This window comes from Astyanax mexicanus, chromosome 8 (genome assembly GCF_023375975.1).
Source record: "Astyanax mexicanus isolate ESR-SI-001 chromosome 8, AstMex3_surface, whole genome shotgun sequence".
In the NCBI taxonomy this organism is placed as follows: Eukaryota; Metazoa; Chordata; class Actinopteri; order Characiformes; family Acestrorhamphidae; genus Astyanax; species Astyanax mexicanus.
Genome location: NC_064415.1, coordinates 1,401,544 through 1,426,857, shown reverse-complemented (window position 1 = coordinate 1,426,857; position 25,314 = coordinate 1,401,544). Strand labels below are relative to the sequence as shown.

Sequence of the window (25,314 nt, the reverse complement as noted above, 5' to 3'; positions counted from 1 at the left end):
TTATGGAGCACCCCAGACTCTTCACAGCGACCAGGGGTCTAATTTCGAATCAGAAGTCTTCCAAAAGATGTGTGAACTCCTGGGTGTTGAGAAAACCCGTACAACTCCATTCAGACCACAATCAGATGGACAGGTCGAACGATTCAATGCCACTTTACAGAAAATTCTGGCCACTACTGCCGAACGCTGTCACTGGGATTGGGACCTGATGACCCCGTTTGCTGTCATGGCTTACAGAGCCACCAAGCATAGTTCAACTGGACTTACTCCAAACATGATGCTCTTTGGCAGGGAGCTTACAGAGCCAATTGACCTTGTTGCGGGATTGCCACCTGATCATGACGATGCTAAGACACCTCCAGAATATGTTATACAACTTCGCGACAGACTTGAACTTGCTCACAACATCGCCAGAGAAGTATTGGGTCAGTCTGTTGAGCGGGCCAAGAAACAGTACGACAAGAATGTCTTAAAGAACCGCTACGAAGTTGGCAAAGCAGTATGGCACCTAGTAAAGGGAACCAAGCGTGTACGGAACAAAGTCAGGAAGTTCCTGCCATCATATGAAGGACCCTACTTCGTCCTAGGTCAGCTAGACGATTTAGTGTATCGGATTCAGAAAAATCCAAAAACCCGAGCAAAGGTGGTCCATCATGACAAGCTCAAGCCTTACCACTCTCGCATTCCATTGGACAACTCCTGGGTACTCAAGCATGCAGAAGCATGGCAGCCAGTGGAAGTACCACCGCCTACTCTTGATGAGAGTGTGCCATCTGATCTGAATCTGTCCAACCTGTTTATGGACCAACAAGGTGGTGGGGACACCAGCAATGCCACCACCCCTCTGTTTGCCCTTCCTAGTCCTGAGGGTTCAGAGGAACTTCAGTTCAGTGGGGGTAGCACAGTACAACAAGAACAAACAAGGACTGTTGCTAATTCTGCTCATGGTCAAACACCCAAAAGACCCAAAAGAAACATCAAACCACCCAAGAGATACGGGGACTGGCTATCTCCCTAAAAAAAAAAAAAGGGGAAAGTAGAACTGTTCAAAGAAAAAAAAAAGAGTTTTGTATTAAAAAAAAAAAAAAAAAAAAAAGTCTTGTTATTTTGTGGAAAAAAAAAGTTTTGTGAAAAAAAAAAAAAAAGAAAAATGGAGTAATTTGTGATACTGTTGTTTAAAACTTGTTGGGTGGCCGTGTTTATTTTGTAAGAAAACTGTTTTGAATATGTATGCACATGTTAAGTAATGTACTGGATGTGAGCTGTATAGTGTAAGTTTTTTTTTTTTTTTTTTTTTTTTTTTTTTTTTTTTTTGGCCCAACCACCACCCCCCCTCTTCGGAGGACAATTAATACTTTATTTTTATTTATTTATTTTATTTTTTATTATTATTAATTTTTTTTTTTTTTTATATATATATATATATTTTGTGTGGATATAGTTGTGGGAGTTCAGGGTTGGAAGGATCGGAGTGTGAGGTACAGGAGGGGGGTACAAGAAGAAGAAAAAGAAAAGAAGAAAAAAAAAAAAAAAAAAAAAAAAAAAAAAAAAAAAAAAAAAACTAAACAAAAAACAAACAAACAAACAAAAAAATAATAATAATAAAATAAAACAAACATAAAATAAACAAACATACATATATACACATACTCACATATCTAACTATACATATGCTTATACATATACACACATACATAAATATACATATATACAGATATTAATACATACACATAAATACATACACACACACGCACAATTACTTCTATTCTATTGTTTTTTGCAAAAATATGTCATGTGTTACGGATTATGTCATGAAATGCCTACCACAATGGAGGCAAGAAACCGCCACCATGCCCCTGCGATCCAGAGGCAGATAGGGAAGAGCCCAGTGGACCCAGACCATCCACAGCCCATTAGGAGCCCAGAAGACCCGCGGCCACACATCCCGATGGTAACCATGTGCACACCCCAGATGAGGACGGGGGAGACTCCAGACGAAGCCCCCATGGCAAAGAGCAAGAGTCCAGAGAGCCAAAGGAAGCGAGCAGCCCACCCCCCGGCAGGCCAGCACCCCCTGCACGAGCCGAGCATGCGGCCCCCGAGATCCCAAGCACCCGGGAACAGCCCGACACCCGGCAGGCCCCCCCCTCCCACGCCAAGGGGGCCCAAGCCACCCCCAGGCCACGGCCACCAAGGGGGCGGGCCAGAGACCACATTAGGGCATCCGGCCACGCACCCATGGACCCACGGACGCCCACCCCCCCAGGAACGGCAGTGACGATCGGCGGAGAGCAGCGTGGAGCGGTAGGGAGGGCAAAAACCCGCCCTACGCAACCATGTCCCACAGGTGTCCATGCTCAGTCAGCCCCAAACCCAGGACCAACTGTTCACGCACACATGCACATTCACACACCCGTCACACACACATCCGTCACACATACACCCATCGCACACGTGCACATTCACTCACAGACCAGTCACGCACACCAGTCACGCACACCAGTCACGCACACCAGTCACGCACACCAGTCACACACACAGAACATACATAAACACCTAATGCGGGCATGCGGGCACCAGTACCGAGCCAGCGGCAACCTAGGGAAGCAGCCAGCCCGGCCCCGAACAACCACCCGACCCACACCCCAGGCAGGGTGCACGAAACCAGGGTGTGAGAAGACCTGACCCCCCTCCTTCCCCCACCCAGCATGTTGCAGTGATATGAATGTGTATAATGAGAAGAATGAATGAAAGCTACAGTGCTATTAAAATTGGAGGGACAGCTGTAAAATGAGAACTGAATAACAGCACCCAACCACACTGCCCCCCCAAAGGCCCTCAATGTCTAAAATGCAAAAATAAAATTGAGGAGCAGGGAACACCTGCCCCCCAAAACCCTATGTGTAATATGATGTGTGTAAGCTGTATGATGAGTTTAAGTTATCTAAAGTATAATAAGAGAGAGTTGTGTTAGGTCAAAATTCACTAATCTCTTCTTTTTCAGGAAAAGCAGAAAAACGTTCAAAGGAAAAGAGCACCTACGCTCTGTCTGAACTGTTTAAGTACTGAACTCACTAGCTCACCTCCTTCTTCTTGCTACTCAGGACCAAACCCTAATACTGTGCTACCCACCACCTCATGGACACCTAATCCATGGTCTAAGGACTGTTTGCTCCGTCAAGTGGAGTTAGTGGACTACTGAAAATGGACTGCTTTATAAGAAAAAAAAAGGGGCAACTGTTATTTTGACTGTCCATATCTGTAACAGATTATTGGTGCTGGATTGGTGTTAGGTTTAATCACCATCCAGAGTGGGGGTAGTGTTGGGAAATAATGGGTAAATGCTGAAAGACGCATGGTATTCTGGGTGTTGTAGTGTGTATGTGTAGTCGCCCTGTTGCAGCAGCGGGAGCAGCACGCGGCTCCGCTCTCTCTCTCTGTTCTCTTTGTTTAGCACGGCCACCCGGTTTATATCTCGCTTCACGATGCAAGCAGGCTATCAATAAATGCCAGTACTCCATTGCAAGTCAGCTTCCTCTCATCTTTCCGCTGGAGAATCCTCAAGTTTGGGTATTACCCCAGAACGGGTGGTAAGAAAAACGCACCTAGTTCTGGCCCACGGAGCTACAGTAAACGCTAGCTCCCCTGAGCTCCGAGACCACGGTCTGGGGGTAGAAATCAGGCAAAAGGTAACAGTGTGTAATGTACCAGGAGCACTGGAAGCAGAACAGCCCCAGAGCATGATGCTCCCACCACCATGCTTAACAGCTGCTGCTACAGTGTTCTTTGGGTTTAATGGGTTTATCTGGTTTTACTCTTCCGAATGTCTTTATCTAATCAGAACATAAAACGTTCCAGAGGAGGAACGCTGTGGGAGATGGTCTGGTTTTCTGTTCCACTTTCTGATTTATTATCTTCATTAAAAGCCGTGTCAGTGTTCCACACTAACAGACAGAGTTATCTCTTCAGATAAAGTCTGATCTCCTTCATTATCAGATTTAGATCAGCTCAGAGACCAGAGAATACAGACTAGATACATCAGATACAGATATTTACGTTTAATTATTATTATTTAGTAGTTTAATTTCTCACTCCCTCTGTAACACAACCTGTTACAGTTTTAATTATAATATTATCATTTTATTATATTACATTTTATTATTGGTATTTTTTATTTGTTTGTAAGTTAATTTACTTTAGTTCTTAATAATAAATTCTTGTTTTTTTGCTTTCTAAGAATTTAAATTCCTGGTCTTCTTTTAATGACATTCTTATACTCTTGAATCTTAAACTCAATGTTTTTCTGAGTAAAATAAATACAGATAATAAAGAAGTTAGATTGGTTGATTGATTAAAAGAAAGTGTATTATTTGTAGTATTATTATTGAAAGCATAATTAATAATAATTCTTAAATTATCTTATATAAAATGCCCACAACACCAGGGGGTGCCTTTACTCCCCAACAGGCCGGAAAGACAAATACAGTACCTGCTGTTTACTCACACCTGGAAGAGAGGAAACACACCTGGTGATAAAAGAGAGAGAAAGAAAAAAGATGAGCAAAAAGAGACAAATATATATATATATATTTGTATATATATTTTATCTTTATGTTTGTATCTTGAATCCTATATAGAAATCTGACATATTATCAAAAATAGACACATATCATAAAACACTGTGCTTCTCAATATATACATACACTACCAATAAAACAGTATGATAATCACTGAATAAACACATTGCTGCATTAAAAATGTAATAAAATAAAATACATTTAAACAATATGTGCAGCTTAGTCTCAGTTACATGTAACACTCTCTCCTCAGTAATATTAGCTGGCTCTGCACTAACCTTAGTTCTCTCCTCAGTAATATTAGCTGGCTCTGCGCTAACCTTAGTTTTCTCCTCAGTAATATTAGCTAGCTCTGCGCTAACCTTAGTTTTCTCCACAGTAATATTAGCTAGCTCTGCGCTAACCTTAGTTTTCTCCTCATTAATATTAGCTAGCTCTGCACTAACCTTAGTTTTCTCCTCAGTAATATTAGCTAGCTCTGCGCTAACCTTAGTTTTCTCCACAGTAATATTAGCTAGCTCTGCGCTAACCTTAGTTTTCTCCTCAGTAATATTAGCTAGCTCTGCGCTAACCTTAGTTTTCTCCTCATTAATATTAGCTAGCTCTGCGCTAACCTTAGTTTTCTCCTCAGTAATATTAGCTAGCTCTGCACTAACCTTAGTTTTCTCCTCAGTAATATTAGCTAGCTCTGCACTAACCTTAGATTTCTCCCCAGTAATATTAGCTAGCTCTGCACTAACCTTAGTTTTCTCCTCGGTAATATCAGCTAGCTCTGCACTAACCTTAGTTTTCTCCTCAGTAATATTAGCTAGCTCTGCACTAAACTTAGTTATCTCCTCAGTAATATTAGCTAGTTCTGCGCTAACCTTAGTTTTCTCCTCAGTAATATTAGCTAGCTCAGCACTAACCTTAGTTTTCTCCTCAGTAATATTAGCTAGCTCTGCACTAACCTTAGTTCTCTCCTCAGTATTATTAGCTAGCTCTGCGCTAACCTTAGTTTTCTCCTCAGTAATATTAGCTAGCTCTGCACTAACCTTAGTTCTCTCCTCAGTAATATTAGCTAGCTCTGCACTAACCTTAGTTTTCTCCTCAGTAATATTAGCTAGCTCCGCGCTAACCTTAGTTCTCTCCTCAGTAATATTAGCTAGCTCTGCACTAACCTTAGTTCTCTCCTCAGTAATATTAGCTAGCTCTGCACTAACCTTAGTTCTCTCCTCAGTATTATTAGCTAGCTCTGCGCTAACCTTAGTTCTCTCCTCAGTAATATTAGCTAGCTCTGCACTAACCTTAGTTCTCTCCTCAGTAATATTAGCTAGCTCTGCACTAACCTTAGTTTTCTCCTCAGTAATATTAGCTAACTTTCCGCTAACCTTAATTTTCTCCTCTAATATGTAAATTAGTGTTTTGGCGCTAAAACGGCCGTAACTCAGCGCTGATAATCCAACCGGGGCAGAAATAATTATTAGGCAAAATATGCTTCAATACTCGCTAAACATACACAGAATTTTAAGTAGAACTGATATAAAACCTCATTTTGCTGTAAACGTTTCTCAAAAATACCTATATTTGCTTAAAACAGCACTTTTTTAAAGAGTTTTTCAGCTCTGCTTACCTGCTGCACTGCATTTAAGTTCCTCTGGAGCTACGGGAGCCGCGGAGGGATAATTAAAGAAAAAAAAAAATGCAGTTGTCTTGTTAATGTAGGTGTTCTGTCGAGCTTTGCTACCTATAGATATGTGCTTATTTACGAGACTGCGCATGCGCCGACCAACGTTTTTACATATGTTTTCATGTTTATCATGATAATTCTTTCATGTTTAAAAAACGCTGTAATTAGCAGTTAAAATAATAATAAACTATAAAACTATATATAAAAAATCGGTTTCTAATCAGGTATGTTTTTTATATTTAACTTTTTTTAACTTTACTTGATACAGTGATTTAGCCTATACACATATCCTACCTAGGTTTCTGCTGAGAGTATTTTCTAATAACGTTTCTAATATATTGCTTTTTCTAATGAAATAATACTAGGGTAGCACGGCTTGACAAGGTAGGACAGAGAACAGGAAATTGTAGTCCAAAATAAAAACACAGATAAATAATTACCTTTTTACAGTTACAGCACATCAACCAACCTCCAACAGGAGTATAAAACACAACAAGAGTCCCTTTTGCTCACTAAAGGTTAATATAATGATGATCATTTTGAATAAAAAATTTAAAGAATTCATATTATTTTATGCAGTTCTTTTTCGATTATTTTTGTAGGCTTTTTAATTCTGTTTCACAGTAAAATATGTAAAAAAAAATGCAAGTGCTTTTAGTCAATATGTGGATGTTCTGATATTAGACCTTTTAGTATATTTTAAAGAAATATAACGATTACCTGCTGAATTTACTGAAGATGATGCACATATGGAGACATCTTAAAAGAGTAATAAGAGACTTGTCCAGTAAATAAAAACAAGGAGTTTAAAAGCTTGTGAAGGTAAGATTATATATATTTATATGAAGTAAATACTTTATTAAAAGGAAGTTTAAGGTATGTTAAAGATGATGCACCATGTTGGAATAATTAAGTGTAGTCAGATAATGTGTATCACTGTAGTTTAAGGTGTTTATTGTTTGTATTGGTTGAGATATGAAGATCAGTAGGAGGAATCTGTAAATTCAGTGGTTAAATTCTTCCACCTGGTGGACAAAACCTGCAACTGCACCTGAGGCGGTGGGCGTGTCCTCGTGATGTCACTGAGGAGAAACGAAAGTAAAACTTCATCTCCAGAATCCGGTTCTCTTCAGCTGAACTTGGTCTCCGGTGTTTTTTGGAGGATCTGTATCTCCTGCAGGTGAGCAGTTAAAACCTCGTATCTCTCTTTTCTGATCATCCTGTCTGATCCTGATCTGGGTTCAGTGGTTCTGATCGTGTGTTTTTAGTCTGATGAAGCTGAAGCTTCTCCCTCCACCAGTTCAGCTTCTGAACTCAATCCAATCACATAACTGTGATAAATTACTACATAACACAGCTCACTAATAGTGATTATCACCAGCAGCTTCACCATTTAGCTTCAACTCCACTACTTACTATATAAACAGCTAAATTACAGCTATTTTATACTTTATTCAGGCACTTAAAACTTAGCTACAGTTAGCATGCTAATCTCCTGACATAAAGATACTCAAAGCTGTAAAATGGAATAATCAATAATCTAAAATATAATGATGTGTGAATATTTATTATAAACAAATACAACAAACGAGTTTCAAAGTGACTTTTTTCATGTTTAGAGTTATTTCTAGCAAATATATCATTGGCAACAGCTTACATCTGGTAAGCATCAACATAAATAAAGTGAGGTTTGGAAATGGATTTTAAAAAATGTACATTTCCAAACTCTTAGTCTGTAGTAAAGCAGCAGTGGAACAGATGGTGTTACTGCTGCTACTCTACTGCAGCAGCATAATTATTATTATGAAAAATGTTGGATCTTCATGATGTCTGTGTTTCCTCAGTCATGGCTTCCTCCAGCAGTCTCTTGTCTGAAGATGAGTTTCAGTGCTCAATTTGTCTGGATGTGTTCACTGATCCGGTCTCTACTCCATGTGGACACAACTTCTGCATGGTCTGTCTCAGAGAGTTCTGGAACAGCAGCTCACACTGCCAGTGTCCCGTCTGTAAGGAGGAGTTCTCCAGAAGACCCGAGCTTCGTGTGAACACCTTCATCTCTGGACTGACTGCTCAGTTCAAGAAGTCGCTTCAGGTGAAATCCAGCAGATCTTCAGTGAAACCTCCCTCCAAGCTTAAGAAGATTCTGTGTGATTCCTGCACTGAGAAAAAGACGGAGGCTCTGAAGTCCTGTCTGGACTGCATGACCTCCTACTGCAAAACTCACCTGGAGCCTCATCTCAGAGCTCCTGCACTGAAGAAGCACAAGCTGATGGACCCTGTGGAGAACCTGCAGGACTACTGTGATGAAGTAGGCTATACCCCTCTTCATCACCATAAAGACTATATTACTTACCTGTGTACACTCATGCTCAGCCTGTTGAGACAAAAGGGTACTACACGTAACTCAAAACCTTTTACTTACCTGGGTGAGTCCATCCTTGCAGAAGAGAGGGGGAGTGTGTACCTGTAAAAGAAATGGAAGAAATGTGAATGTGTATTTTATATGTACATTGAAATTCGTACAGATTTCAGCACTTACAAACTGATTAGAGTTTGCTACTATTATTATTATTATTATTATTATTATTAATATTGTTATTCTTATTATATCATAGTACCATGTACTTGGTGTATCATTACCCGGTTCTACCCGTGTGAGAAATGGTATGTTCATGGGAGGGGTTAATGGTATAAAAGGTGTACTGGATCTATGAGTAAAAGGGGGGGGGCAGATAGTTTGGGATATCAGCCCTGAAAAGAAGCTCTATACGACTGTATAGGAGATAGACCTTATTCTCTGCGTGAAGAGATCATTTTGTGTTTGTTTACTTTTCGTTTTCTTTTCTCGTCAAGTACGTACGCCTGTAAATTTGTAAATATTAGTGTTGGTGTGTAAATAAACGGTGTCGGATAAACTGTACCTCCTTGTTGCCATGGTTACTGGCCCTGCTTCTGAGCGCTCGCCCTACACTACCCATAAAGTTTCGTTCTGTCCTTGCTGGATATGAATGCGCTTTATCACACATGGTGGCAGCGGTTGCCGTAACTAAAGTTTGGCAGAGGTAATACAGTAACTAACGAGGGCTTCGGACGCCAGAGAAAGAGACGCCGCAGCCATTTTGCAGCGTGCTACTGAGCGGCCCCAGACAGGAGAGGGCGATGGCACCAAAAAAGCCCACCGTCACCCAATCATCAACACATACACGCAGTGATGACCAGGAATGCGAATCCTCCGAAGCGCAAACAGCAGAGAGTGCATCGGAGATCGCTTGTCTTCAGAGGACGTTTCAAAACTTCATGGATATGCAGCTGCAGAAAGACGAGGAGCTGCGCAGAGAAGCGGCGAAGCAAGACCAGAGGTGGCGCTCGATGCAACTTCAGTTCGGACTCCTGCAGCAGGAGGTTAGGCGCGGCAGAGAGGAAGAAGACACCGGAGCACCACACGACACTACACCAGCAACAGCGCGCACTCGGATCTACAGACCGGTGATGCCTGCAGAAAGCACTCACGAGGCGGCAGGAGCTCAGAGTCAACCAGCGCCTACAGCGTGGCCAAGGCTCCCAACGCTGAAAGACTCGGACGATATCGAGCATTATTTTATAATGTTCGAGCGACTAGCACAGGCGGCTAGGTGGCCAAAAACGAACTGGGCTTTCCATTTAGTTCCGCTGCTGGAAGGGAAAGCCAGGGCAGCTTATGTCGCTATGTGCGCTGAGGACATTAACGACTTTGATGCGGTGAAAGAGGCTGTGCTCAGGAAATTCCAGATAAATCCGGAGACGTACAGGCAGCGCTTTCGGAGGAATAACGTCTTGATGGGCGAGACGCCAAGAGAACTTTTTACACGGCTGATGGGACTTTACAGAAGATGGATCCGTCCGGATCACAAAACGAAAGAGGAAATTGGACAGACCATCGTACTCGAGCAGTTTCTCAGCATGGTCAACCCGGAGTTGAGGAGCTGGATCCTCGAACGTAGCCCGACTTCAGCACAGCACGCAGTGGAGATGTCGGAGGCGTTCATGGCGGCGAGACAAGCTGAGGGAGGATTTCAGCTGGGAAAACCAGATTCCGGCAGGCAGAGGGGTGAGTTTGAGCAACGTGAACATGGTGTTGTGATGAATCAGCTTAGACCAGCCTTTAAGACGCAATGGCGCAAGGGTCCCAGTAAGAACCCTATAGATAAGCAAAAGATCAGATGCTTTAACTGTAACCAAATAGGCCATAAAAGCAATGAATGTCAGTACCCGCCAAGTAGTGCTAATCAGCTATGCTACATACCTAGAAAGGAAAACTCTTTTACTACAAGGGAAGGTAGTGACGAGACCACAGTTTTTGTTAAAATCAAAGGCAAACAGTATAAAGCATTGGTAGACACAGGGGCTAGCCAAACACTAGTGACGCAAACGTGTCTAGACCACCTGCAATACAACTTGACGGGCAAACTTAGGGTTAAATGTATCCACGGTGACGAGCAGACATATCCTACTACAGAGATTACCATCTCAATTAAAGGCCAGGCGTACCTGGTAAACGTAGGAATTGTACAAAACGCACCTTACGCTGTCATATTAGGTAGAGATATCCCAGTACTGGTGGATCTACTAAATAGCGACAAGGAAGGCACAGCAGAGGTCATGGTTATTACCAGGCAACAAGCAAAAAATACACCAAAAGACTATTTGGACATGCTCAGCAAACTACCCTATGCTCATGAAATAAAGCGTAAAAAGTCAAAGATGGAAAGGCGTAAAGAGAAGATTAAAGGCACTAAAGTAGCAGAGAAAATAGAGCAGCCAGCTGCTAATATCTTTAGCCTACCCTTTAACATTGAGGAACAGCAGAGAGAAGATATAACATTAAAACCACTTTTCTCTAAAGCAGCACAGGACGGTGATAATAGAGAAGGTTGTCACTTAGCTGTAAAGGACAACAAACTTTACAGAATCTCGGAGAAGGGAGAACAGCTAGTACTTCCACAGGGTTTGAGACCTGAAGTGCTTAAAATGGGACACTCAGACCCATGGGCAGGCCATTTTGGCCAAACTAAAACCTTTTTTCGTGTAGCTGACAGATTCTACTGGCCAGGACAATTTACTGACGTGGTGCAGTATTGTAAAAATTGCCCCGAATGCCAATTAACCGCACCACAGAAAAAAGCAGACAGAGTACCAATGATAAGTATGCCAATCATAGATGTGCCATTCACGCGCATAGCCATGGACGTTGTAGGTCCATTACCACGCACTAAAAATGGCAACCGTTACATCCTGGTAGTGTGCGATTACGCCACTAAATATCCCGAATGTTTTCCGCTTAGAAACGTCAAAACACGCCAGATCGTCAATGCCCTCATCCAACTCATCTCCAGGGTAGGGATCCCTCGGGAGATATTGACAGATTGTGGTACCAATTTTACATCTAAGCAGATTAAGGCAGTTTACTCCCTGTTGGGCATTAAAGGGATACATACAACACCATTTCACCCTCAAACTGACGGTCTGACAGAACGCTTTAACAAGACCCTAAAGCAAGCATTAAAGAAACTCACCAACACCAACGGAACGGATTGGGACACATGGCTACCATACGTCATGTTTGCATACCGTGAAGTGCCCCAATCTTCCACCGGTTTCTCCCCATTTGAACTTTTGTACGGACGCCAGGTGAGAGGCCCTCTGGATGTCCTGAAAGAAGCTCTGGAGGGAGACAACAGAGAACAAGGACTAAACATTCTGTCATACGTCATGAAAATGAGAGAGAAACTGAGCCAGCTCGTTGAGACTGTCCATGAGAATATGGGAAAGGCTCAGGTGCAACAGAAGCGGTGGTACAACCAAGCAGCACGGACCAGAGTGCTAAAGGAAGGACAACAAGTACTCATCCTGTTACCCACTAGCGACACAGGACTGTTGGCTAAGTGGCAGGGTCCTTACAAAGTGCACAGACAGGTCGGCCATACCACGTATGAACTGTACATGCCAGACAGGAGGAAGAAACTCCAAAGCTTCCACATCAACATGCTGAGGCCATGGAACGAGCCTGAGGCTGCGTGCTCGGAGCAGCTATGGGTCAGAGCAGTGGAGGAAGATGAGGAAGCAAAGGAGCAGTATTTCCCTACAGGTGGCGCCAAGTCAGTTCTTCCAGAAGTGTCACACCTGGGGGTACTGCAGAAAGAGGAGTTACTGCAAGTAATTCCACAAGGTGTGTTCTCAGAGGAACCTGGACGGACAGAGGTCACGCAACACAACATTCGACTCATCAAAGACGGGCCGATTCGTCAGACATCCTGCAGAGTCCCAGCTCGACTCGTCCCAGCTCTAAAGAAAGAGGTGGAGGACATGCTGAAGATGGGCATCATAGAGCCTTCGAGCAGTGAATGGTGCAGTCCTGTTGTGTTGGTCCCGAAAAAGGATGGAGGACTGCGCTTTTGTGTAGACTTTTCCAAACTAAATGCAGTTTCAGCCTTTGACCCGTACCCTATGCCACGAGCAGACGAGCTCATTGAGAGGTTGGGCAAGGCTAAAATTTTGTCCACGTTGGATTTATGTAAGGGATACTGGCAAGTCCCACTTAGCCAGGCATCTAGGAGACTTACTGCTTTTAAAGCTCCTTCTGGATTGTATCATTTTCGGACAATGCCTTTCGGACTTCACGGAGCAGCTGCTACGTTCCAGCGTCTCATGGATACAGTTCTGAAGGGTACAGAGGAGTTTGCGGCAGCATATATTGATGATGTCGTGGTCTTCAGTGGTTCGTGGGACGAGCACCGACGTCATCTGGGCATTGTTCTCAGAAAGATCGCAGAGGCAGGACTGACTGCTAACCCAGCTAAGTGTCATCTAGCTCGCAGTGAGGTGTCGTACCTTGGATTCATCCTAGGTGGTGGGCAGGTCAGACCTCAGGTGGACAAAGTGGAAGCAGTGCGAGCCACACCACAACCTACGACAAAAAGGCGGGTGCGGTCGTTTTTGGGTCTAGTTGGATGGTACCGTAGGTTCATCCCGGACTTTGCGACCAAAGCGACGGCTCTAACGGACCTTACAAAGAAGGATATGCCACAAAGGGTCAGATGGACGCCGGAGTGTGACGTTGCATTCAATGTACTCAAAGACAGCCTGTGCAAGGAACCAGTTTTAGCCAGTCCAGACTTTTCAAAGCCTTTCTGTGTGCAGACCGACGCATCAGGTACAGGTCTGGGCGCAGTCTTGTTACAGGGAGAGGGCGAGGATCGGCACCCCATCCTGTACATAAGCAGGAAGCTTTTCCCCAGAGAGGTAAGGTACTCCACTATAGAAAAGGAGGCTCTCGCCATTAAGTGGGCACTTGACTCTCTGAAATACTATTTGTTGGAGACTGAGTTTCTTTTGGAGACTGATCACAAAGCATTACAGTGGATGAAGAGGATGAAAGACTCTAACGCCAGAATTACTCGCTGGTATCTGGCACTACAGCCCTTTAAGTTTGACATTCGCTATAGAAAGGGCTCGGAAAATGTCACTGCAGACTTCCTTTCTCGACACTGGGAGAGTGCCGAGCTTGAAGGGGGGGGTGTGTGATGAAGTAGGCTATACCCCTCTTCATCACCATAAAGACTATATTACTTACCTGTGTACACTCATGCTCAGCCTGTTGAGACAAAAGGGTACTACACGTAACTCAAAACCTTTTACTTACCTGGGTGAGTCCATCCTTGCAGAAGAGAGGGGGAGTGTGTACCTGTAAAAGAAATGGAAGAAATGTGAATGTGTATTTTATATGTACATTGAAATTCGTACAGATTTCAGCACTTACAAACTGATTAGAGTTTGCTACTATTATTATTATTATTATTAATATTGTTATTCTTATTATATCATAGTACCATGTACTTGGTGTATCATTACCCGGTTCTACCCGTGTGAGAAATGGTATGTTCATGGGAGGGGTTAATGGTATAAAAGGTGTACTGGAGCTATGAGTAAAAGGGGGGGGGCAGATAGTTTGGGATATCAGCCCTGAAAAGAAGCTCTATACGACTGTATAGGAGATAGACCTTATTCTCTGCGTGAAGAGATCATTTTGTGTTTGTTTACTTTTCGGTTTCTTTTCTCGTCAAGTACGTACGCCTGTAAATTTGTAAATATTAGTGTTGGTGTGTAAATAAACGGTGTCGGATAAACTGTACCTCCTTGTTGCCATGGTTACTGGCCCTGCTTCTGAGCGCTCGCCCTACACTACCCATAAAGTTTCGTTCTGTCCTTGCTGGATATGAATGCGCTTTATCACAACTACATCTGCCAGAATCATGAGAGACCCCTGGAGCTGTTCTGTAGAGACGACCAGGCCTGTGTGTGTCGGTTCTGCACTGAGACAGACCACAAGACTCACAGCACTGTTCCTGTAGAGCAGGAGAGTGGAGAGAAGAAGGTCAGATATTTAGAGAAAGAATCATTCACTTGAATTAACCCTCATTTATTTTCTATGCTACAGATTCCTCAGATTAATGAGTGTCTTTCTTATAATGTGTCTAATGTCCATAGACTCAGCTGGGGAAGACACAGGCAGATGTTCAGCAGATGATCCAGGTCCGAATGAAGAAGATTGAGGAGATCAATCACTCTGTAGATCTCAATAAGGTGAGTCTGAGTTTTATTGGACTGTTTCTAATATCACATCAGTAACATTCCAGCCTTCAGTCACTTCCACTCTGTTGTGATTGTGATTAATGTGATTGGTCTGGATTGGTCAGAAAAACACAGAGAAGGAGAAAGCAGACAGTGTGGAGGTCTTCAGGGCTCTGGTGCGCTGCATTGAGAGGAGCCAGGCGGAGCTGCTGGAGGTGATGGAGGAGAAGCAGAAAGCAGCAGAGAGGCAGGCTGAAGAGCTGATTAAAGAGCTGGAGCAGGAAATCACTGAGCTAAAGAGGAGAGACACTGAGCTGGAGCAGATCTCCCACACTGAGGACCACCTCCACCTCCTACAGGTCAGAGTCCCTCTGTTCCTCAATAGTAATGCAGTCCAGCACAGGACAGCACTGCCCATGCTGAGGGGTTTCTCCTCTCTCCTGCTGTACTGTAGGTTTACCCCTCCCTCTGCAGACCCCCACCCACCAAGACCTGGACTGACGTCAGGATTAACACTCATCTGAGGGTGGAGACTCTGAGGAAAGCTCTGTCTCAGCTTCAGGAAGCCCTCAGTGAGGAGATGGAGAAGCTTTCTGAGATCAGTGAGTATCTACTGATCAGTCAGAGCTTAGATTTTCTCTCCTATTTACTTTATTAAATTCAGCAAGTCCAAAACACCAGAGGAACGACCAATAGATACCAGCTGCATCTTTACAAGGGAAACAGGGGCAGTGGATGAGGTGGGAGAGTGTAGAGAAGCAGAGAATCACCTGGCAGGAGTTTCAGGTATTGGATGTGAGTCATATGAAGTTTGAATATGATGATGATGATGTTCCTCCAAAACTGCGAAACGTTGAGGAAACTTTGCAAAAACACAATAAAAATACGTTAAAAAGGAGAAAAGTGTAATTCCTGATGAAAATGTAGAATGTTAACAGATCAGAAAGCTGTTTCTATATTCCATCTGGTTTCCATGGTGTTGCTAGGTGGTTGCTTTGGCATTTTTTGTATTTGCTCTTTAGTTGTTATTGTATCCCTGGTGGTTCCTATGGTGTTGATGAGTGGTTGCAATGAACTTCCTAGGTAGTCACTACTCAGTTGCTGGGGTTAACCAGGTAATTGCCACAATGTTGCTAAGTGGTTTCTGTGGTATTCCAGGTAGTTGATATGGTGTTGCTATGATAATCCAGTCGGTTGCTATGGCGTTATGTGATTTTTAAAAATATTTGATATAGTTTATGTATTGTTGATCTCATGTCCTCTTACTGTTTCCCATAAGCTGCTTTATGACTATTAAAATTAATTTGGCGTGACTTGATAGCTGTGGTATCCCAGGTGGTTGGCCTATTGTAACCCATGTGGTTGCTGCGTTGTTTCTGGATGGTTTCTATGGTAGCCCAGCTAGTTGCTGTGTTGTTGCTACGTGGTTACTACGATAACCCATAATGTTGCTAAGTGGTTGCTTGGTGGCTGCTAGCCAGTGTAGTGCTAGCTGTAGTGTTCTAGTGTTAGGTATCTAGTGTTGAGAGTTGGGTGTTGCACGTTATTTGTATTATGTTTATCTTTAAAGGGTTAATCAGCCCATTCTTATGGGACAAAATATGCAAAAATATCAGTAACCATGTGAAAATCATCTGATCAAAAAACAAAAAAATGTACACAGGAATGAATCACAATTACAACAAAACAGTCTGGAGTTCAATTGTTAGTATTTTAAAATATTAAATTAAATACAGAAACAATGGTGTAATTTTATACATCAGATAATTATAATAAACTCTAGTTTTGTGCTGGAATTTCCATCAAATATTATCTACTGTACTTCATATTAATCAGACCTCATTAAACAGTTAATTAAACATAATTTAATTTCTGACAGTCGTTTCTATTGTTTATTATTCTTTTCTGAACAGAACTGAAGAGAATTCAACAATATGCAGGTATGTTGTCTCTTCCTGATCACATGACTAAATACAGTGTGTGTATGTTGTGTAGTTGGTGCTGTATGATGTTAAAATGGGTTTAAATTGTGTGTGTTTCTCTCAGTGGATGTGACTCTGGATCCTGATACAGCTCAACCTTATCTCATCCTGTCTGATGATGGGAAACAGGTGAAACATGGAGACATCCGACAGAACGTTCCTGATTCTCCACAGAGGTTTGATGAGTGTCCCTGTGTTCTGGGAAAGGAGGCATTCTCCTCAGGGAGGTTTTACTATGAGGTTCAGGTCAGAGGGAAGAGTAAGTGGGATTTAGGAGTGATCAGAGAGTCCAGTAACAGGAAGGGGGAGCTTACAGCCAGTCCTGAGGATGGACTCTGGTCTGTAGTTCTGAGGAATGAAACTGAATATACAGCTTGTGATTCTCCTCCTGTCCTCCTCTCCTTAAATCAGGTTCTCCAGAAGGTGGGGGTGTTTGTGGATTATGAGGAGGGTCTGGTCTCCTTCTATGATGTTGAGACCAGCTCTCATATCTACTCTTTCACTGGTCAGTCTTTCACTGAGAAAATCTATCCATACTTCAGTCCCTGTAATAATGATGGAGGTAAAAACTCAGCTCCACTGATCATCACTCCTGTTCATCATCATAAATGAGCTTCTTTTACCCCAAAAATAATATTTTCTCTGATATTTTACACAAAAAAAGTTAATCATTCTATTTATATATAAAATATAAATGGGTGGGTTAAACGATGCATGATTTTACAGTAATCAAGTAAAAATATTAATTAGGGTGTTTTTTTCCTCCATAAATCTTCTGTTAGTGATGTAAAATAGATTTATGTTTTATTTAGATTTGTATTGTGAGGTAAACAGAATGCAGAATGTCCTGTGGTGTGACGTAATATGAATGAATTATGAAATATAAACCCTTATATAGAATAAATCAGTAATATCTGAACTGTTTATAATGGCTTTAATCATGTTTACTTTACCAGTATAAGGTTTTAAAATGGATCAGACTCCTACAATAATTATCACAGGACATTTTTAAGGCTTTGTGATGAAAATGATCAGGTTTTTAAACAGGCAGTTAGATGGTCATCTCTAGAGGTTCTTTAGTGAAGCAGGAAACAGAAGGTCCTTCAGATGTTTGGCTGTGATTTGAATGTTTGAATCTCTTATTAATTTTACAGATTTCCTACTTTCTGTGAAACAGTTAACGTTTCAGTTTCCGTCAGTCCTGCGGTGTGACGGCTCTACTTTGAGAAAATTTAAATATTAATCTTAATAAATTAGTACATAAAGTTTAAAATATATATTTACTCAGTTATTAAAATGTGCAAGGTTAATTACATCAACTTTCTTTTTTCAAATGTACAGAATTATTTTTTTTATTTTACTGTAATGTAATGTCACATCGCAGGACAGTTTATGTACAAGGTTGTGAGAAAAGCTTATAAAATGGTAGAAAAAGAGAAATAATGTCTGGAGAAAACGAGCAGATCAGGAAAGTTTAAACTCTGAACTGCAGAATTTCATAAAATGAGTTAAAATATGAAAATATAAAAGTAGTTTATTTTATAAATATCTGTTTCAGCTCCATTCATCAAATACCCAAATCCAGTGAATGAATGAAGAATGTAAAAATGTAATAAATGAAGATTAAATCAGGATCTTTGATCCAGTTGCTCTGTGTTAAAGAGGCTCATCTCTAAATCCTCTTTTTAGCATCATTTATGAAAAGTGATATTTAGTCTGTACTGTAATCTGTACACAGTTAATCAGACAGCAGGTGAAGCTACCTGTACCTGTTTCACTGTGTTCTGTCTTGTGCTGCAGAGCCAGTTTCATCCTATTTACTGTCCTGAATAAACTCTAATAAAGATCTGCTTTCATGAAGCTCTTTTTCTATCAGTTCCAGTCTGCACCGCGTCCTGTTTACTACTAACCAAACAACCCACCTTCTGCTCTTATCTAAAGGATGGGGAACAGCAGTTTAGAAGAGTCTAGAATCTGCAGAAAAGCTCATCTACAAGTTTGTTTCTGTAGAATTATTGTAGATTTCTTCACGTATTTACACTCAGAACATCAACAATACAGATCATTTGAACAGGGGAGCACAAACGTTGGGAAGTCGGTTCCAAAAGCTTAATATTAACCTGCTTTATCCTGTTCCACAACCATCTCTGACGTGTGATTGGGTCACGGTCCTGTTGGAGCTCTTAATTCACTCCAAGTTTAAACTGTACAGCTGATGGTTTGAGGTTCTGCTGAAGAAGAATTCTGAGCAAGTCCTCCTTCTCCATTATTCCATCCACTGTGTGTAATGTACCAGGAGCACTGGAAGCAGAACAGCCCCAGAGCATGATGCTCCCACCACCATGCTTAACAGCTGCTGCTACAGTGTTCTTTGGGTTTAATGGGTTTATCTGGTTTTACTCTTCCGAATGTCTTTATCTAATCAGAACATAAAACGTTCCAGAGGAGGAACGCTGTGGGAGATGGTCTGGTTTTCTGTTCCATTTTCTGATTTATTATCTTCATTAAAAGTCGTGTCAGTGTTCCACACTAACAGACAGAGTTATCTCTTCAGATAAAGTCTGATCTCCTTCATTATCAGATTTAGATCAGCTCAGAGACCAGAGAATACAGACTAGATACATCAGATACAGATTTTTACCTTTATTTATTATTATTTAGGTAGTTTAATTTCTCACTCCCTCTGTAACAATCTGTTACAGTTTCTACTATTATCATTTAATTATATTACATTTTATTATTGGTATTTTTTTTATTTTTTTGTAAGTTAATTTACTTTAGTTCTTATTAATAAATTATTGTTTTTTTGCTTTCTAAGAATTTAAATTCCTGGTCTTCTTTTAATGACATTCTTATACTCTTGAATCTTAAACTCAATGTTTTTCTGAGTAAAATAAATACAGATAATAAAGAAGGTAGATTGGTTGATTGATTAAAAGAAAGTGTATTATTTGTAGTATTATTATTGAAAGCATAATTAATAATAATTCTTAAATTATCTTACATAAAATGCCCACAACACCAGGGAGTGCCTTTACTCCCCAACAGGCCTGAAAGACAAATACAGTACCTGCTGTTTACTCACACCTGGAAGAGAGGAAACACACCTGGTGATAAAAGGGAGAGAAAGAAAAAAGATGAGCAAAAAGATACAAATATATATATATTTATTTTAAGATTTTATCTTTATGATTGTATCTTGAATCCTATATAGAAATCTGACATATTATCAAAAATAGACACATATCATAAAACACTGTGCTTCTCAATATATACATACACTACCAATAAAACAGTATGATAATCACTGAATAAACACATTGCTGCATTAAAAATGTAATAAAATAAAATACATTTAAACAGTATGTGCAGCTTAGGCTCAGTTACATGTAACACTCTCTCCTCAGTAATATCAGCTAGCTCTGCGCTAACCTTAGTTTTCTCCTCAGTAATATTAGCTAGCTCTGCACTAACCTTAGTTTTCTCCTCAGTAATATTAGCTAGCTCTGCACTAACCTTAGTTTTCTCCTCAGTAATATTAGCTAGCTCTGCACTAACCTTAGTTTTCTCCTCAGTAATATTAGCTAGCTCTTCACTAACCTTAGTTTTCTCCTCAGTAATATTAGCTAGCTCTTCACTAACCTTAGTTTTCTCCTCAGTAATATTAGCTAGCTCTTCACTAACCTTAGTTTTCTCCTCAGTAATATTAGCTAGCTCTGCACTAACCTTAATTTTTTCCTCAGTAATATTAGCTAGCTCTGCACTAACCTTAGTTTTCTCCTCAGTAATATTAGCTAGCTCTGCACTAACCTTAGTTCTCTCCTCAGTAATATTAGCTAGCTCTGCAATAACCTTAGTTCTCCCCTCAGTAATATTAGCTAGCTCTGCACTAACCTTAGTTCTCTCCTCAGTAATATTAGCTAGCTCTCAACTAACCTTAGTTTTCTCCTCAGTAATATTAGCTAGCTCTCAACTAACCTTAGTTTTCTCCTCAGTAATATTAGCTAGCTCTTCACTAACCTTAGTTTTCTCCTCAGTAATATTAGCTAGCTCTGCACTAACCTTAGTTCTCTCCTCAGTAATATTAGCTAGCTCTCAACTAACCTTAGTTTTCTCCTCAGTAATATTAGCTAGCTCTGCGCTAACCTTAGTTTTCTCCTCAGTAATATTAGCTAGCTCTGCGCTAACCTTAGTTCTCTCCTCAGTAATATTAGCTAGCTCTCCACTAACCTTAGTTTTCTCCTCAGTAATATTAGCTAGCTCTGCGCTAACCTTAGTTTTCTCCTCAGTAATATTAGCTAGCTCTGCACTAACCTTAATTTTCTCCTCAGTAATATTAGCTAGCTCTGCGCTAACCTTAGTTTTCTCCTCAGTAATATTAGCTAGCTCTCCACTCAGTAATATTAGCTAGCTCTGCACTAACCTTAGTTTTCTCCTCAGTAATATTAGCTAGCTCTGCACTAACCTTAGTTTTCTCCTCAGTAATATTAGCTAGCTCTCCGCTAACCTTAGTTTTCTCCTCAGTAATATTAGCTAGCTCTGCGCTAACCTTAGTTCTCTCCTCAGTAATATTAGCTAGCTCTCCACTAACCTTAGTTTTCTCCTCAGTAATATTAGCTAGCTCTGCGCTAACCTTAGTTTTCTCCTCAGTAATATTAGCTAGCTCTGCACTAACCTTAATTTTCTCCTCAGTAATATTAGCTAGCTCTGCGCTAACCTTAGTTTTCTCCTCAGTAATATTAGCTAGCTCTCCACTCAGTAATATTAGCTAGCTCTTAACTAACCTTAGTTCTCCCCTCAGTAATATTAGCTAGCTCTGCACTAAACTTAGTTCTCCCCTCAGTAATATTAGCTAGCTCTCCACTAACCTTAGTTCTCTCCTCAGTAATATTAGCTAGCTCTTAACTAACCTTAGTTCTCCCCTCAGTAATATTAGCTAGCTCAGCACTAAACTTAGTTTTCTCCTCAGTAATATTAGCTAGCTCTGCACTAACCTTAGTTCTCCCCTCAGTAATATTAGCTAGCTCTGCACTAACCTTAGTTTTCTCCGCAGCGTACCTGCATTGCGTTCCTTTACCAACTTTAAAGGTTTTGCTAAATGTTTTTTTTTTACTGATCATTTTTTGTTTATTCATGTCATAGCGTCTTTATGTAATTGCTCAATGTAAAGAATGGGTACCTTTTTATTGTGTAGTGAAAACTTGAAAATAATGCCTTTTGTTTACAAAAAAAAAAAAACATCTCAGGGAGAGTAGAATTTTTGCATAAATAAAACTACATATGTTAAGATGTAGGCCGAAATTGAGCTTCCCCTCCTTGAAAGACCAACATCCGCCACTGCTCTGCACTAACCTTAGTTCTCTCCTCAGTAATATTAGCTAGCTCTCCACTAACCTTAGTTCTCTCCTCAGTAATATTAGCTAGCTCTCCACTAACCTTAGTTTTCTCCTCAGTAATATTAGCTAGCTCTGCACTAACCTTAGTTATCTCCTCAGTAATATTAGCTAGCTCTGCGCTAAAAATACCTATATTTGCTTAAAACAGCACTTTTTTTAAAGAGTTTTCAGCTCTGCTTACCTGCTGCACTGCATTTAAGCGTCTCTGGAGCTACGGGAGCCGCGGAGGGACAATTAAAGAAAAAAAAACACGCAGTTGTCTTGTTAATGTAGGTGTTCTGTCGAGCTTTGCTACCTATAGATATGTGCTTATTTACGAGACTGCGCATGCGCCGACCAACGTTTTCGCATGTTTTCATGTTTATCATGATAATTCTTTATTTTTTTATCGGGAGCATCAAACAACCTGCTTCCATGTTTAAAAAAACGCTGTAATTAGCACTTAAAATAATAATAAACTATACAAACTATATAAAAACGGTTTGTAATCAGGTATATTAATTAATATTAATAATATATATTTTTTATATTTAACTATTTAAACGTCACCTGATACAGTGATTTAGCCTATACACATATCCTACCTAAGCTTCTGCTGAGAGTATTGTCTAATAGGATTTCTAATATGGTGCTTTTTTCTAAAGAAATAAGTTTGACAGAGAACAGGAAATTGTAGTCCAAAGTAAAAACAAAGACAAATAATTAACTTTTTACAGTTACAGCACATCAACCAACCTCCAACAGGAGTATAAAACACAACAAGAGTTCCCTTTGCTCACTAAAGGTTATAATAATTGATAATTATTTTAAATAATAATTTTGAAGAATTTATATTATTTTATGTAGTTCTTTTGGATTTTTTGTAGTCTTTTTAACTTTTTAACTAGTTCATATGTGGATGTTCTGATATTAGACCTTTTAGTATTATTTTTTAAAGAAATATAACGATTACCTGCTGAATTTACTGAAGATAATGCACATATGGAGACATCTTAAAAGAATAATAAGAGACTTGTCCAGTAAATAAAAACAAGGAGTTTAAAAGCTTGTGAAAGTAAGATTATACATATTTATATGAAGTAAATATTTTTTCAAAAGGAAGTTAAAGGTAAGTTAAAGATGATGCACCATGTTGGAATAATTAAGTGTAATCAGGTAATGTGTATCACTGTAGTTTAAGGAGTTTATTGTTTGTATTGGTTGAGATGTGAAGATCAGTAGGAGGAATCTGTAAATTCAGCGGTTAAATTCTTCCACCTGGTGGACAAAACCTGCAACTGCACCTGAGGCGGTGGGCGTGTCCTCGTGATGTCACTGAGGAGAAACGAAAGTAAAACTTCATCTCCAGAATCCGGTTCTTCAGCTGAACTTGGTCTCCGGTGTTTTTTTGGAGGATCTGTATCTCCTGCAGGTGAGCAGTTAAAACCTCGTATCTCTCTTTTCTGATCATCCTGTCTGATCCTGATCTGGGTTCAGTGATTCTGATCGTGTGTTTTTAGTCTGATGAAGCTGAAGCTTCTCCCTCCACCAGTTCAGCTTCTGAACTCAATCCAATCACATAACTGTGATAAATTACTACATAACACAGCTCACTAATAGTGATTATCACCAGCAGCTTCACCATTTAGCTTCAACTCCACTACTTACTATATAAACAGCTGATTTACTGCTATTTTATACTTTATTCAGACACTTCACACTTAGCTACAGTTAGCATGCTAATCTCCTGATATAAAAAAACTCAAACCTGTAAAATGGAATAATCAATAATCTAAAATATAATGCCATGTGAATATTTATAAAAAAAAATACAATAAAAATTAAAAAACGAGTTTGTAAGTGACTTTAGAAATGAAAAGTCTTTAAGATTTAGCTTTAAGATTTTAGATACTTTATTGAAGGAGGAAATTCCAGATTTCTACATATTTAGGATAAAAATACTTTAAGGATATAATTAACATGCACATCAGACGTGTAGCAGCACAGAGACAATAAGTAAATGTAAAAGAAAAAAAGGACAATACAGACAGAGCTACTGGAATAAGCAGATACTCGGGGCGGGGCTGGTGAGGTCATGGTCGCTGCATTTAATATTGCGATATATATATATAGTCGAAAGAAAAACATTTGCAATGTAGCCCTACTTAGTCTGTAGTAAAGCTGTGGTTCTGGAACAGATGGAGTTACTGCTGTTACTCTCTACTGCAGCAGCATTTACACACTTACAGCACATTCACACTTTCATCATCATAATAACTAGAAAAAGACACAGAAACACAGAGAACTCTGTAACTATTAAAAGTAGAACTTCTTTCTTTTCTTTAGAGAAATTACAGATGAAGTCAGAGAGCGGTGAGTACTGTTTCCTACACACAGAAAAAAAACTGCTACAGGAAGACGTCTGGCTGACCCACATGGAAACAGCAGCTTTAGCCTTTAGCTCAGATTAACATGATTAAGAACTGAGTCTCAGTTTCAGTAGAGAAGAGAAGAATCAGAGTTAATCTGTCAGGAGACGAACTGCAGAAATAAAGTCATTAATAAGATAAAGAGAACATAAAAAATCTGATTGTCTGGATCATATAGTACTGTAGCTACTGCACAACTAAACAATAGGTGTGTTATAAATGTTTTTGATGGATATTGTATATATTTGAATTTTAAAATACATAATTACAACAATTATGGAAAACATCATTTTCCTGGCATTCAGAATCTAAAGAATGTGCCTGTTTGTTCAGTCCTCACAGTGTCAGTCTGCCTGCTCAAGACTTTGAACTGTACTGTAAAAACTCTACTTCCCAGCATGCACCCAAACCAGCCCTCCCTGACTCTACTGATCACATGACACTACAATGTTCCTGCTCTCTTAGTTACTAACTATCTCCACCTGTCTTCCATAGTATATAAACCCCTCTGTTTGTTCAGTTCATTGCTGAGTATTGAATCTAGTATTCCTAGATCTTCTACGATGCGTTTCATTGTTTTGCCTTCCTCGTTACCGACACTTTTTGTATCACAGTTTGTCTATTTGTCTTAGCGTTACTATGTACAGTTGTTCTAAGTGTTGTATTTATTATGGA

At 40.2% G+C, this 25,314-nt stretch overlaps 3 protein-coding genes across 6 annotated transcripts in view; all 3 read left to right on the top strand.

Moving 5' to 3' along the window:
• Nucleotides 1-18,710, top strand: part of LOC111190634 (E3 ubiquitin-protein ligase TRIM39-like) — a 419,370-nt gene extending 400,660 nt beyond the window's left edge. Inside the window, exon 8 of the transcript XR_007440324.1 lies at nucleotides 18,237-18,710. The gene's annotated coding sequence lies outside the window, so the exon portion shown is untranslated. The remainder of the gene's footprint in view (nucleotides 1-18,236) is intronic.
• The window catches only part of LOC111191213 (nuclear factor 7, ovary-like), a 430,228-nt gene that overhangs the window by 378,910 nt on the left and 26,004 nt on the right, over nucleotides 1-25,314 (top strand). The window contains exon 1 of one of the 4 annotated variants that reach the window (XM_049482617.1): nucleotides 7,321-7,426. The exons of 2 other annotated variants lie outside the window; for them this stretch is intronic. The gene's annotated coding sequence lies outside the window, so the exon portion shown is untranslated. Of the gene's footprint in view, nucleotides 1-7,320; nucleotides 7,427-23,581; nucleotides 23,643-25,314 lie in introns of those variants that run through there. One more of the 4 variants, XM_049482618.1, reaches the window with a different exon arrangement.
• LOC125803909 (E3 ubiquitin-protein ligase TRIM21-like) lies at nucleotides 8,093-17,512 on the top strand. Its single transcript, XM_049482673.1, has 5 exons — nucleotides 8,093-8,338; nucleotides 14,979-15,212; nucleotides 15,308-15,455; nucleotides 16,767-16,793; nucleotides 16,900-17,512. The coding sequence occupies exons 1-5, from the start codon at nucleotides 8,093-8,095 to the stop codon at nucleotides 17,445-17,447; spliced, it is 1,203 nt and encodes a 400-aa protein (XP_049338630.1). The 3' UTR covers nucleotides 17,448-17,512.

Bases quoted from the DNA above. Each gene is read 5' to 3' on its own strand.
- LOC125803909 (XM_049482673.1), top strand. From the start codon at position 8,093: ATGGCTTCCTCCAGCAGTCTCTTGTCTGAAGATGAGTTTCAGTGCTCA. The intron at 15,456-16,766 runs GTGAGTATCTAC...TTTTCTGAACAG, and splicing joins GGAGAAGCTTTCTGAGATCA to AACTGAAGAGAATTCAACAA. The intron at 16,794-16,899 runs GTATGTTGTCTC...TGTTTCTCTCAG, and splicing joins GAGAATTCAACAATATGCAG to TGGATGTGACTCTGGATCCT.